At 37.0% G+C, this 15,333-nt stretch overlaps 1 protein-coding gene across 1 annotated transcript in view; it reads left to right on the plus strand.

Moving 5' to 3' along the window:
- The window catches only part of TENM2 (teneurin transmembrane protein 2), a 722,842-nt gene that overhangs the window by 432,296 nt on the left and 275,213 nt on the right, over positions 1–15,333 (plus strand). Inside the window, exon 5 of the mRNA XM_067566613.1 lies at positions 1,182–1,391. Within this exon, the coding sequence (XP_067422714.1) occupies positions 1,182–1,391 (210 nt within the window). The remainder of the gene's footprint in view (positions 1–1,181; positions 1,392–15,333) is intronic.

Here is a 15,333-nt window from a genome sequence, read left to right on the forward strand (position 1 = left end):
TTGTATTGACCATAGCCCATAGTAGTTCCTCGGAAAATGTTACTTCTAGGAATGATATTGCAGGAACTGGGAATATATACCCCTGGTCATTCCAGGATTTAGCTGCCTCTGTATGGAAGAACTATCATTCATCTCTGCTTTCTTCAGAGGTTCTGTAGGATCTGTATTTTTTCCCTTTTAGTGTGGATCCTATCCCAGTATACATGCAGCTAGAAAGGATGGCAGAAGAATGGTTAATTTTGTATTGGATGGATTGCTTTCCTATTCTCTAATGGTGGGAAGTGGGTCTGATCATTCTAAATGGCCAAGCTGGAAGTTACACGGGGTGGGGGTGGGGGAAGGTGTAAACAGTGATTATCTTCATGTAGCCTTGTGGCCACTAAGGCCCAAACCCCACTCGAGCACTTAAACACATACTTTTAAACATATGATTAGTCCCACTGGCCTGTTGATGTAAATGGAAAGACTCCCATTAACTTTAATTGGTCTTTGGATCAAACCCTAAGAGCTTTGCTGGACTGGGCCCAAGTGATCTGAGATACAGAACAGGAGAAACATAAGTACTCTGCTGAACTGAGAGTTAAGCATATGCTTAATTTTAAGCATGTGCCTAATCCCACTGTGAAAGCAACCTGAGGAGAGAGCATTACGTTGATGTAAGAGCTGGTTACTGACCTGCATTGTAATCCTGGGAATATGTTTTCTGTGGGGGTTTTTTCTGTAATGAGTTATAAAGTAATCAAGGGGTTGTTTTTTAATGAAAATTCTTTGAATCAAATGCTGAGATTGTTGTGACTAGGGTATGCAGAGGAGCTCAGAACTTTCAGGATTTGGGTCTTTGGGTTGCTTATTTGTCGACATTTCTGCAGGATAGAAATGGGACTAACCTGGCCTTTTTTCCCCACTTTTGTTTAGCTGTATCTCATTCATCCAGCATCAGCTCATCTACCCCAGTTACAGGCTGAGGCTGTGGAGACATTCCTGGAATGACTTCACAACGTAGCTGAACATTCTGAATATGATACAAAAGGGGCGAGTTGTTACCAGTGGTCAATAGGTATTTTGATTCTGCCCCAACTGTAATCATATGTACTAATAGCCAGTTTCGGTGTAACTATTTTTTGGCATATTTTTTCATTACACTCATTGCTGACCTTTGACCCCTCTGTCCTCTTTCCCAGGTCGTCCCATTCCACCTACATCCTCGTCTAGCCTTCTCCCATCTGCTCAGCTGCCCAGTTCCCATAATCCTCCACCAGTTAGCTGCCAGATGCCATTGCTAGACAGCAATACCTCCCATCAAATCATGGACACCAACCCTGATGAGGAATTCTCTCCCAATTCATATCTGCTAAGAGCATGCTCAGGGCCACAACAGGCTTCCGGCAGCGGTAAGGAAATTGCAAACATATGGAATGTGATTATGACCTTTTTTGTGTCATGTTTGCAAGTGCAAGTTTCCATCATGCAAAATGATGACTCCTAAATATGAAAATGAAGAAGAAATAGCAATCTTTCCTAATTTATTGCACTTAAGTTTTTTGGGGGAAATACTTTGCATCGTATTTATTCTTCCTTCATTTCACTGTTGAGTATTTCTTTTATATTAAGAGTTATTTAAGGAATGTAAAAACTGTTAATGCATCCATGTTGTTGAGAGAATGAATTACTCAGCTAGATGGTATGCCTTGAAGCTGTCTCTTGCAGGAGGGACATGTCTATAAGGTACTGTACACAATGGTAGTGGTTTGCTCTTTTATAGATTAATGCTGTATCTAAAACAAGTCCTGAGGCTATGTACCAGAAAGTGTGTCCTGGACCTATTGTTGTGTTTGTACTCTTGTTTCAGTATTATATCCAATCCTAGCTTGTCAGTCTATATTTAACTAAAGTATTCATGTTTTCAGAAAACTAATTTATATCTGGGAAACATTTCAGGACACAGTTTTCAAAAGAGGCTTCTGATTTTGTGTTGCCTCAATATGCGGGTACCCATCTTGGGCCATTAAGGCCCATTTTCAGAAATGCTGAGCACGCATGACTCTATCTATGAACGCTCAATCCTTTCGGAAAATGAGGCTCAAGATGTCTCAGGATAAAGGACACAAAATCACAGGCTATTTTTGGAAATATTAGGCTCGCATGTCTTCACTTATTTTTTGTATTAGTTTATTTTGTCAAGGAAATGCATCCAGTTGAAATGGACTGTATTCAGATACGTGTGTGTAATTCCTATTAACTTAAGTGGGAGCTATCAAAAGACAGAGTATGACCCTTAGTCTCTTGGCTAGGAAAGGTTTCAAATATGCTTTATAAAAATGCATTTGACCCTCCTAATTCTGCTTAATGATGCTATTCTGAACTTCTGTTTTGGCAGGTTATTTGCATACTGTTGTAGTTAATGTACATTTAAAATCCTTAACTAATAAAAATGTTATACTTACAACTTTATGGCCTTGACATTTAACCACAATGAACATATTGATCTGCAGTTGTGATATATACAATTAAAGGAATAGTGTGTAATCTGCAACAGTTGCGTTTGACAGAAAAGTAAAAGATGCAGTTACTGATCACTCATAACTTCTGCCCAGGCCCTCTGTTCTTTATAATGATGTCTGGCTGCTGGACACTAGAGATGCTGTGTGGCATGGATCTTTTGGTTTTTATGCATGTGCACAGTCAAATTTAATTGTAAAGTTTGCTAACCAAGATATATTAGTGTTAAATCAGATTACAACACATCAGTGCTCCCAAAAAAGTCATCTACTGGATGTAGTCATAGGTGGGAACCCAAACGTTTCAGACTAGAGAATGGAAAATCTGGCACTAAAAATCATCTGCAGGTTTAACAGAATGAATCTTTATATTTCATTTTAAATTATAATTTATCATTTCAAGTTTTTTGTGTCTTGGAACCTTGGGGTGGCCTGGGTCACATGTTGTGTTGCTCTCAGGTTGTGGGGCTGATACTATGTACCTTTACAGTATACTCAAAATGTTTTGAGTTGCTTTTTAAAGGTTTATGTGGCTTGGCATTTTGGCTCTGTGTCCCTCCATAACAATTTTCAAGCATGCTCCATTTTCTCCTTTAATGATGTATCGGGTATCTCAAGAGGAGGGCTTGTTATGTTTCATTTCTAATTTTGAAGGTACCCACGAACAGGCTACTACCTCATTCTGATCACAGATGTATGCAAGAATCTTTGAACGGCACTTTGCAGTTGGAGGCTCTTCAGATGTTGCCAGCTGCCTTAAGTAACTAAATAAGTATTCAAGGTATTTCTTTTGGTGTGCAAGGGAATACTGAAGATACTAATGTTTATCTTAAATAGACAAGGTGACGCTTAAGAACATACGAGCTTTACTTAAGTGCTAAGTGTGATAATTATAATAACAAAGCTGCTTTCTACCTGCAAGACTTTCAAAGTATCTTATGTCTAGACAGAGATGATCCTGAGCTGTAAAATTCAGACCTGGATCATAATCTGATTTTTTTAATGCTATGAAAATTAAGGTGGTTGGATTCAAGGGTTCAGTTCAACACATCATAGAGATGGGAGATGGATTAAAAAATTGGCTCTAGATCTGGGTTAGGATTCTAAACCCCTAGAAAGTTCAGAAAGTTTTGGGTCTAGGGCTTAGGTTCATGCCCCCCATCTCTGGCTTTTAATAAATTAATGACAAGGATATCTGTGATGCAAACATGTAAAGTAAACATAGAAGACCATATAAAATGTGAAGAATGTTCATGTTGATCCCATTATTTAATGAGGGTGTTCCTGTTTGGCTATGGTATACTCATCTTTGCCTGAACCCCTACAATTACAGGGTAACTCCTAAATGGGTTTAAGGTGAGACTTCCTGGATGTGAGGTGATAGTCATCCACATGTACTGACCTGTGCCCTTCACAATCGCCTTTCTTGATATATTAGGAAAACACATATGCTTTAAAAAAATTACCTAATCTAATCTTCCATCAAATGAGCAATCCATTGTTGATATTATGAAGGCCTTTAATCTACAATAAATCTTTATTAGAACTCATCAGAGCTTCTAGTTTGAGAGAAATGTGATTATGGCACTCTTAAAATGACATTACATCATTGGGGTGATTGGTTTATCATTTGGAGAAGCGACATCAATCATAACTAGCATAACCACACAGTAAATGAATTCAACCTTTCTACTGTGGAACAATGACACTATAATTGCTCAAAATCAGGCTTAAAATGAAATCAGAAAATGCACTTTCTTCAAATATGATGTTAACTTAATGGAATATATTATTAAAAATCATGTTTGAGGAAATTCTATGTAATTAAAAATATGTGGAAATGTATTCCTTTTTTCTCTCATTAGAACCTGATTTCAGTTGCACAACCATTTTATATGCAACAGAGATTATGCTGTGTTTAATTGAACTCTCATAATTTGTTTTTCTACTTTTATTTCTTAATGTAATATGCTGCAGAATTATATACTAAGGAGGACAAGAGGCTGTTGAAATATGGTACACCTGCTGATAATATTTCTTAGAAACACACAATATTATAGAGGAAAATGGCACCAAAAATATGTAGCATTTTATACATGTAAAGATACTGGAGGGCAGAATATTTCCATAAGAGGTCAGTTTTGTTGCTACACTATCTAGAATGTTTTCTTACATTCTAGTTAACATGGAAAACAGGCTCATTTTCTTTTGTTGTATATACACAGGATGTGGTTTGTTTGTTTTTTGTGGTTGGTGAAGAATGACACTTACCTAATGAAAATATTATTTTGATGTGTGCATTCAAAAATTGACAATTCTGGTCATCTATCCACAATCTGTACGTTTCATAGATAAACAGGATAGATTTTAAGTTATTGACACTCATTTTTTCCTGTCCATTTAAGATTTATTGCTATTTGAGCATCTACCCCAGAAACACAAGAAAAGTTTGTGTTTTATGTTTTCAGTACAACTAACAAAGCCATTAATAAAATCTATTTTCTTCTGAAATGAGTACCCTCTTGCATGACAAATTTTGTTTCAGTGGATACTTTAATTAGAGTCTTATTTAAGATCCAGCCCTATACTTTCATTTTGAATCCTCCGAGTCCTATAGATCATATGAAAGCGAATGCAATGTTAATTTTTTTCATCTGTGTAAAGTATTTTGAATTTGAGAGTAAGGTAAGCTAGACATTTTAACAAGCTCTGAGATCAGATTCTGTTCCCCATTTGCTCTGAGCTGTTTTCCATTGGATTACAGGATTCTAAATGAAAGCAGAATTTGGCTCAGTTTTTCATTGTTAATGTATCTTTTGACATGGATGAATTAATATGAGGCACTTGGTCCAATATAACAGTATACATTCACAGAGCATTTTGGACGTTGCCTAGAAGAAAGAATTTTGATTTTTCATATGTGCCAGTGTGCGTGTGGTAAGGAGAAATGTTTATGGAATGTGTAATTGTTGTTGAGTATGTTAACATACATTATTTAACTCACTGGTTTTGACCTTACTCTGAGTGTCTTGTTTCTGTGTTAAACTCAAAATAAATAGTAACAAACATCTTATTAACATGACCCAAGTTTGATAAGCTCACACATGTGGAATGTGAAACAGATACTATAATTCTGTGTGAACGCCTAGTTAAAAGGATCTCTTGTGTCCTCAGCAAGGTACTAAGAGGTACTACAAAATACAGCAGGGCTGCATATTTAGGGATTTGGGTTCAAATCCTCATAAACTACATTTTACTGCAGTCTCTTCCACCAAGTACAAAGCATTGTTCTGAAGGAACTCGGGACTTTTATTATTACACCAGCCCTGTAGGTCTTACTCCAGATTCTCTTCTAGGAATGTTCAAAGCAGTCTGTTTTCTGACCCTCTACAGTCCAGGGTTACATAAACAGATGCCTCCAGTATCCAGTGGTATGATTTAGAACCTTATGGAAGAAGTCATTTAAAAAAAAAAAAGAATCCCACAGAAAAATAATGAAGTCTCCCACAGATCGTGAAGTATCGCCCCCCACTGAATGGGAAAATGGTTTCTGTATCTGCCAGCTTACATAGGAAAAAATAAAGTAGCAAAATCCTGAATTCTTAGCTTGCTTTTTTCCACAAAGGATTGACTTCAAGTTATTTAAAAGACTAAATAAAAGGGTTTGGGTACTCAGTAGGTAGCACCTTCATCTTTTTGCCAGAAGGACATCGGTTTAAACTGTAGATAAGAAACCTAGGCATGCATATCCATCCCAGCATGGGATTTCAGTGGCTGCTGGATTGCTAGCGGAACTATTCTTCTGTATTAAACTGGACTCAGTACTGATGGTATTAAAGATCCCCTGGCACTTTTTAAACTCTAATGCATTGGTCAGTTTTTAAAAGAAAAAATATATAATCTATTTGGAAACAAACAGTGGCGCTTGAAAGTTATGGACCCAATCCAGCATAAAATCCTTACTGTCAGCCAGCTTCACAACTCATGGAAAGGATGTAAATCTTGGAGCTGTAAAAGGTCTACATACATCATTTGACACTGAGACTGGCCTTCCACAAAACCTACCTATTAGCCTAGCTCTGTGGTGGCATCTTTCAGTACCACACCCAGGCAGCGTCATGCCTGCTTCACCCCACTAGTGTCACAGGACTCCTCACTGATGACTAGCCAAACTAGCGTGATATAGTTCCACTCTAATTCAAAGTAACTTTCTTGTGAGGCCTATAGAGGGAGACACTGGGCCTCAGAACCCATCCTCAAGAAGAGTTTACTCTTCCTGAGAGCTCTGGAGGGTCTTCTCCAGTTCATGGTTGTGTTGCCTTTCATCTCTGTTCTTGTTTTTCTTTTTCCTTTTAATTTGGTCCTTCTTGAGCTCTCTTCCTGGCCACTGGAGTGGAGCAGTCAGCCCTGGAAGGATAGCTGTGGCCATGAACCCCTTCATGCTTCTGCAGCTAACTGCAGAATGTATGGATTAAAAGGTCAATGACTTTTGTTCTTAAAATCTGGGTAGTGCGGAAGGCTTCATTTTAGGCATCACTAATACAATGCCTAAGATAAATCAGCAACTAGCTTAGTCAGCTAAGGCTCCATGCAGGCAGAGAGAGATATGTCTTTTCCATGCATTTCATGCACAGTCCCATATTATATATTAGTAAAAATACCTTGAGCATTGCATGCTCTTGGGATTTCAAATTGAAATATCACAGGCAAGCATTTTCTGTCAGTATTTTACAGCAGTGCAAGGAGGGAATTGAAGACTGAATATTTTAATTTCTATTTTCAAATTAAAAAATGCTCATTTCCTCTTAATTTGTGGTCCCAAAACTACAAGTTTGTTTTTGTTTTGTTTCCTTTCCCACTGGTGCCTGCTCTGTGCTGTGCCAGAAGTAATAAAGAGCAAAACTAACTTGAAGAATTGTGCACTGAATGTTTATATGGAGAGAGTGAACCAAAAAGCATTTCCTTCTCAGGAAATAGTTGACATTATAGAGGGGATGGTATCCAGTGTTCATGTTTTCTTTCTTTAGGGAAGATGAGATGGGGTAGAAACTTAAACTTATTACATTTTTAGCTGTATATGTTTAGAAAACTGTAGGTGCTATCTAGGAGAACTCATGACCTAATGACTTTCCATGCATATTGTTGAGCTGGATTTATATATTTATCAGGTATATCCTCAAAAGGGAATTTTCTGTACTTTAGTTGTAATTTTTCTTTACTTTCCCATCTCTTTAATTCAGGGGCACTATCTAACTCCCCTGCTGCATTTCTTGAGCACTGGGGAGGTTTTTTTTCCATTTTAAAATGGTATTAGATTGGCATTAGAACTGGAGGAGCTGCACAGGGTATGTTTCTGCATTGAAATTTGAAAGTTGTTTTTTCCCCCTTTAGAATTGGCTCCTTTTTGCTGCAACTATTGCTGATACTGTTGCTGCTGCTGCTAATCTGTGTAAAATCAGTTGAGGATGCCAGCAGATCTCTGAATTTCAGCCATTAGACTTGAATCCAGACATTAGGTATTGCAGAAACAATATAGTTATTAATTATGAACTCCACAGCGAAGGAAATGGTTGAACAAGTCACAAAAGGAAGGTGGTAAGGTAACAAAAACAGCTATATTACATTTAAGAAAGAAACATAAAATTGACAAATAGGTCTTGATGATGTTACTTTCTATATTTTAACCAAACTCTGTTTTTGAGAGTTATAAAGACTTTCAAGGGTTTCTTGTTTGTGTTTTTAAATCTTTGTTTGTTTTTTTCATACTTCTAAACATTCTAGATTGGCACCTTTGGAAAACTGCAACCTCTCTTTAGCACTGGAAAAAGGTCAGCAAAGACCGTGGCAGTGGCAGCTTTCCAAGCTCATCCTTTCCATTATTGCCACACCCCTGTTTTCTAATGCGAGGCTAATAAGTGACAAAATAGTTTAGTCTCAATGGTCATTTGAGCCCTGTCAATTTTATGCTGAGAGTGCCAGTTAATGCCAATTGCAATTTTGTCCTCTTCCAACTGGTTTGAGACTACTAACTAATTTTACTTATTTGAAGCTTCAGTTAAGTACCAGGTAATTGAGATAGTCCAGCAATTGCATTGTGCAACTGTGTCAGGATATGAGTAGTGTTAATAAATGGTTAATCAGTTGTTATACATAGTTATAGAGTTAAATATGTTAATAGGCTTCTTATAACCATCTATAATACCTTTCTTTTTATGTGCTTATAAACATCTGCATCACATAGTACTCATATCTGTATAACATGCATATAAACTCTAAACATTTTATATATGTACCTTTACATAAAGTATGATCATTACATGTGTATAATTTCAGGTGTCTGCACTGCGGCACTTTGAGTAGGAAACTATGTACACTGGTGATCCTGAAGCAGTTAGGAAATGATTATAAGTTAAATTAACGTTTTCTGCTAGAGTTCTTTTTTATTAGAAAACTATTATTATTTCTAAGAAGGTATCTTGGAGTTGAACCAATTCTATCAGTTGAATGCTCAACCATGGGAACCCAACAATAAAATACAGAGATGATCAGTCAGTACTGTTTTCTGTTACTCTCTGGAGCGAATCTTTACATTAGATTTTAAAACTAAGATGACATTCTTTTTCTTTCTCTTTTTTAATGTCTCAGCAAAAAAATCACAGCTCCTTTTACAAACAGACAATTCATACTCCTGCTCTCATGCAATTGTCACAGAGAAAGCTGAGGATGTGAATGTTTGTATAAGTTGTGAATTATTGGCTTCAGCAAATACCTATTTTTCAAATAGGTTGAAGTGAAAGTGGAGGAAAAAATCCTATTTCTTTGTGCCAGCTCCCCAACTATTTCCACAATGCATTCCGTGGCATTCACACTCAGCTGAAATTGCATTTCAGTCTGTTCCATTTGATTGGATTCCATGTTTTCTTCCAGTCTGTAGTAATGGTACACTCAGTCCCAGTTCCTTAGCTTCTTTTTATTTCAGTGGCCTTTTCCGTCTACCTAGGACATCTTGCATTCAGCTCCCTCCACTCCCCTCTCCAAGCAAAGGATATTGTTTTACATGTTGCTTTCTCTTTCTGCTGCAATAGCTGTCTTTTTCTGTTTCATGAATTGTTATGAGATACCATGTTGCTATAACAGCACAGTGATCTTTACTAGCTGAGCTCTTCTCCCATTTTTTAACCAGTTCTTCTTATGCTCATGTCAGATCTAGCAATTTGGTAAATCAATAAATACACAGACCTAAAAAGGGGCAATGCCTATTTAAAATATTATGACGACTTTCCAATGAATTGTGATGGTGGTGGTTGTAACTTGTACTTACATCTCTTGTATCTGGAAAATGATTAGAATGAAAAACTTGAGGAATCAAGTGGTAAAATAATTCATAAATGAAAAAGGAAGTTGTATTATTTAGAGCAGGCTTTGAACGTGATGCCTCTGTTTTTCGTGTCGAAATTGCCAGAACAGTTTCTGCCTCCAGAAGTGCGTGATCTCTCCTCTAGATACATTGCAGCAAATTCTGGTTACTGTGAACTCTTAGGCAGTGAAACTTTGTAATAAACAGAGGGAAAGTTTCCAGTTGTTGCAGCACACTGTGGGTTGCCAAGATTTGGGCTGCTTTTTGGCGGACACCCTGCTGCCTAAGAGGGCTCTCTTGGGGGTATGTCTACATTGCACGCTACTTACGGCGGCATGTAGAGTAATACAAAACACACGCCTACCATGGGTCTAAATTGCAGTGAGATGGTGAAGCACTGCTTAGGCAAGTAGAGTGAAGATGCCTGAACCCTAGAGTATATACCCTAATGGCTCTCTACATGCCCAAGCAGTGCCTCCCCCATCTAAACTCCTATTTTTAGCAGTGTAGTGTCTCATTGCCAGTGTCTTTCCCTGCTGTAAAGAGGTGTTGTGAAGTGCCCAGATACTATGGTGATAGAGCCATATAAGCACCAGATTCCCATTCCCCTGTTCCTTTTCACAAACCACTCCTCAGTCATGGACGCATTTCTTAATGCTAAACTGATACAAAACTGGAATTCCCAGCTGTCATCTTATGTGACTTGGGACTGGTGGGAGGTTTGGGCTGAGATAATGTAGTGCACTGAATGAGTTAACTTATTAGTTCATGGTTTTGGTTGCTATATAAGTAAAGATGGGTGACAACTTTTGGTAAATTAATATTTTTCAGGTCACCAAAACTATTAATGAATTGGGATTGAATTTTGCAAAAAGTTTCAGCCAAAAATAAAAAATCTTCCACAAAAGTCTTAAACAGTTCATTTTGGCCATTTCAAAATAAAATGTTTCAACTTTTCAAAACAAAACACCTTTTCAAAATGAAATTTAGCTTTTTTTTAAAAAAGGGGGGGCACCTGAAAATGACCTCCCCCTCAAATGAATTCTCCCAAAAAAAGGTTTTGGTGAATTCTTTTTTATTTTTACATTTTGGTGAGAAAAAGCAAAAATAAAATAAAAAAGTCAGTTTTGGTTTGAACCAAAACATTTTTTTCCTGATTTTTTTGGTTCAGGCCCCAATTATTCGCTCAGCTCTGTATATAAGTGGTAAATATTGGTTACTGTTATCACTACATAGATCAATATTACTGAAGTCAGTGGGAGTTTTGGGGCATATCGCATCAACCATGGGGCAGGCCCTTAGTTAATGCACATTATTGCTATGATCAACAAAATGCAGGACTTTCTGCCTAGCAAAGCACAATTAATGCTTTTGCATGGTTATTCTTTATCCCCACAGACAACAAAAATATTGAGAAATGGGATTTCTCTTGCAGAACCAAATTGCATATTTTGGATTGGAAGATGCACATCTGAAATAGGTGTAAATGTAAAAGGTGTAAAAATTGCCAAATGGCATAACACAGTTTAATTTGATATGGAACACATCAGAAATTTAATGCCTATTCAAATGTATACAAAAGCTGCCATTTAAGTAGGGAGAGAAAGTTGGATACCAAATGCACAGGCCACCCTACATTTACTACTATTACCATGTATTATTTGCATTTAGATTTTGTTAAGTGTGTGTGTCTATCCACTTCCCTGGGTATGTACATAATTAGTATGAATCACAAAAAATCGGTTTAACTGCTCAGTACGTTTTGAGACAGCTGACTTAAAGGAGAAAGGCTCTATGGTTATGTCTACACTGCTGGTGGCACAGCTGGCAGTACAGGATGGATTTTTGTGGGTTCAGTTGAGCAGCAGCTAAAGACTTGCTCAATCAAACCCGGAAGCTGAGTCCATAAATTCACCCCAGCAAATAGCGTAGCGCTGCGTCAACAGGAGGGCATTTCCCATTGGCGCAACACAGTGGAGACGCCGCAGTAGGTAGACATTAGGTAGTTAATGGGAGATACACAAGTTACTGTACGTAGCTTGCATATCTCCCATCGACTGCTGCCAAAATCCACAGCTAGTGAAGACCAGGCCTACGTTCTATTAGATATTTTGAGATTCATCCAGAGGTTCACAAGCATGTAAGATTTATTCCCACATTTCTATTACCAACTACACACCTTTTATTTTTCTCCACCATTTTTTCTTTTCTTATTTTTTCTTTATTGTTGACAGAGCTGGGAAGATTTTACTCTTTATTCTTGAATTCCTCTGAGATCATGCCAAACAAATAAATGCATTAGAGAATCTTGTTCCACATTCCTGCTTTTTGGGAACAATTTCCATCAATAGCCCATTGTCAGAGCAACTGGTAGCACTTCACACTCCTTTTCCGCAGTGGTTCTATTTTGGGATTGTTAATTAATGAGACCTAGACCCCCAACTGTTCAGCCAATGCTGCTGGGTAACATGGAAGTTAAACTACTCTGTCATATTTAGTTAAGATGACAGAAACATTCATTTTTAACACTTGTACATATTTTTCAGGGAATTTAGTGCTCGTGATGCTGGATTAACAGCTCTGGAGACCGAAGTGTTCTTCTTTATCTATGGAATAGGTGCAGGATGGGCAGATGCATTTCAAGTTTCCCCAACTTGCCCTGCAAGAGCACCTTAATGCTGATCTGGAGGGATTGTGTCTAAGGATTAAGGATGTCTCTGGTTTCAAATTAGTTTCTTGGACAATTCTTTGGACTCCCTGACCTCTATTCAGCCAAACATTTAAGTACATGCTCAAGTCCATCCTTGCAAATCACTTAAGCACATGGTTAATTTTAAGGACATCCTTAAATCCCACTGAAGCCAAAATTAAGATCTTATTGAAACCATTGGGACTTACAAACATGCCAGAAGTTGTGTATGTGCCCAAGTGCTTGGCTGAATTGGTGACTATAAGTCTACACTGTGAAAATGGGTGTCAGATGTAATGGTATGTTTTTGGATATGGGCATATGAAATTTGGACTGACACCAACTCATTTAAAGTAGCCCATCGGAGATTCATGACTTTGAGCCTCTGCAAACTTGGACAATGCTGTGTTTTGTCAAGTGTTTCTTTTCATTTTATCAGCATAAACACTAATTGGGAATGTGGCTTTTTATGGGGAAAATACCAGATGTTAATTACTTTTACATCTGCAGTCTGGGGATCTTAATATTTAGATATTCTTTAGTTAATCCTTGTGTTAGGTTTTTCTGATTTAGGATCAAACAAATTCCTGATTGACATTGAAAACTACGCCATAGCACACATTTTTTCTTTTAATAAATGTCTGCAGACATTTCATCTGACAAAGAAATTATGAGACTTTATTGTTCCTATTTCCCATAGAGTCCTCCACTGGCAGTTTTAGGAGAGCATATCTAAATAGTTATCTCAAACACCTAGATTTTGGAGGGTGTGTGGAAGGACTGCTTTATAGAAACTAACTCACCTCAGACCTCACAGCACTTTCTTTAAGCATAATGCTTATCAAAGATCAGAACAAAAAATGTTAGGGCTTTTCTTTTTGTAGTTTTACCAGCGCCATACCCTAGTGGCATTAATCCTCTATTTGAACAATTCTTAGGCTTCTGTTCAATTTATTTAACCTTTTTATAAAAATTATGGCTTTTCAGACCTATTTTAACCAGAGATTTAAAAAACTTTGTGGTTCTCAGAAGCAGCAATTTTCATATTTAAAATAAAACAAGGTTCCCATAGATCCCGTGCTTTTGTAATGGTAGTTGTATCTCCAGCAGACTTTTTAGGTTCAGTAAGTTCAAAAGGCCATGTATTTTGAGTGAGGGGATCTCAAGAGGAAATATATACATTTTTCCATAAGCTTCTTTGTTTCAACTTCAGCTATGACACTCATTAATTAACTAGAGTCCCAAAAAATTTTTTAGCAGCTTGATAGAGTGGTTCGCCATTGCAGGAAGGCGGCATACACATAATACTGTGTGTATACATACACAACATACACAAACCTAAGCAAAAGTAGTTTTTAAGACTATGATAGAAATGAATGGAATAGAATAAAAGATCTCCAAAATGATGGCTGAACTCTTCACTAATATTCAGCCTTGATGTATGCGGGTGCAACTCCTTTGAAGCCAAGATCAAATTTGCCCCTCTCTTCTTTCATAAAGTAACTCTTTTGCGGTAGGTATTGCCTTTTATTCAGTATGCTACAGAAGATATCAATATATATTGATCAAGCAAGGCCCCTGTGATATAAATGCAAAATTATAAATGCTGAATATTATGTTTGTAACTGGATTGGCTCATGTCCTGAGTATTTGTGGAGGGAGTAATGTTAATGGTGCTGATTTTGTACAGCTGTAAATCCAAGTCCTAAAATTACTTCAGCACACACATTACATGGATTTGTGCCCTGTTTGCGTATAAAATAAAATAGATGAGTTATTGTCTTTCTGAGCTAGTAATTTGTCACTTGAGTGCACCAGACTGGTGAATATGCTGAAGTTATTCCAATAAAACAAATGTATAGGTACCTACAATACTAATGTAACAAAGTACATTTTGTTCTGTATGTGATGAATCTTCTTTCATTATGTGGACCAGCTGTTGAGAAAGTGAGAATAATCTCACTGCTCCCAGCTCTTTTATGCCAATGTGCCCTGAATTTGGGCTATTAAGCTTCGAAGATTTAATTTACATTTCTTAGTAATGTTTATTTGTTTCAGCTGGGGATGAGAGAATGCAAGAAATCTCTTGGTTCTAATTAGTACATTTCAGTAATTGGAAAACCGGGATTTGGGGGCTGACTCAAAATTATGTTCCTGATTAGAGTTGGGTGAAATTTTTTGGCCAAAAACTTTTTTGGTGAAAAATGCAGATTTGGCGACACTGACACATTTCATGAATTTATGTTGGCTTTGCTGAATTGTTCATGTTGGGGGGACCAAAACAAAAAACCCCAAAGTCCAAATAAATCAAAACATTTAATTTTGATGTTTATGAAATGTTTCAATTTTTTGTTTGAAATACATTTTTATTTTGAAATATCCTTCAAACATATTAACAAAAGAATTAAAGTTTAAAAAAAAAAAAAAAAAAGCTTGACATTTAATTTTATGTAGAAAGAAATGTTACACTTAACTGATTTATTTTAAAAAAATTAAATTCTCAGAAAATTTTGAAAAATTACATTTTTGGTTTGGTAGCAATCTATTTTGGGGGATGGTGTGTGTGTGTGGGGGGGGGGGGCGGGGGAGGTTTGCCAATGAACGAAAAGGTCCATTGTTCATGATAATGAAGACAGAGGGGCCTTATCTTTTACTTTTAAAATTAATGGAAAATTTTACCACTGACCTCCACAATAGCATTTCTGGCAAAAGTACTAATAGCATGGGGAGATAAAATGTTCTTGGAGGGGTTAGTTGGGAGTTTGGGAATAAAGCATAGACTGCTGTCT

This window comes from Emydura macquarii, unplaced genomic scaffold (genome assembly GCF_026122565.2).
Source record: "Emydura macquarii macquarii isolate MOO-44397 ecotype Brisbane River unplaced genomic scaffold, CSIRO-AGI_Emac_v2 contig_2768, whole genome shotgun sequence".
In the NCBI taxonomy this organism is placed as follows: Eukaryota; Metazoa; Chordata; order Testudines; family Chelidae; genus Emydura; species Emydura macquarii.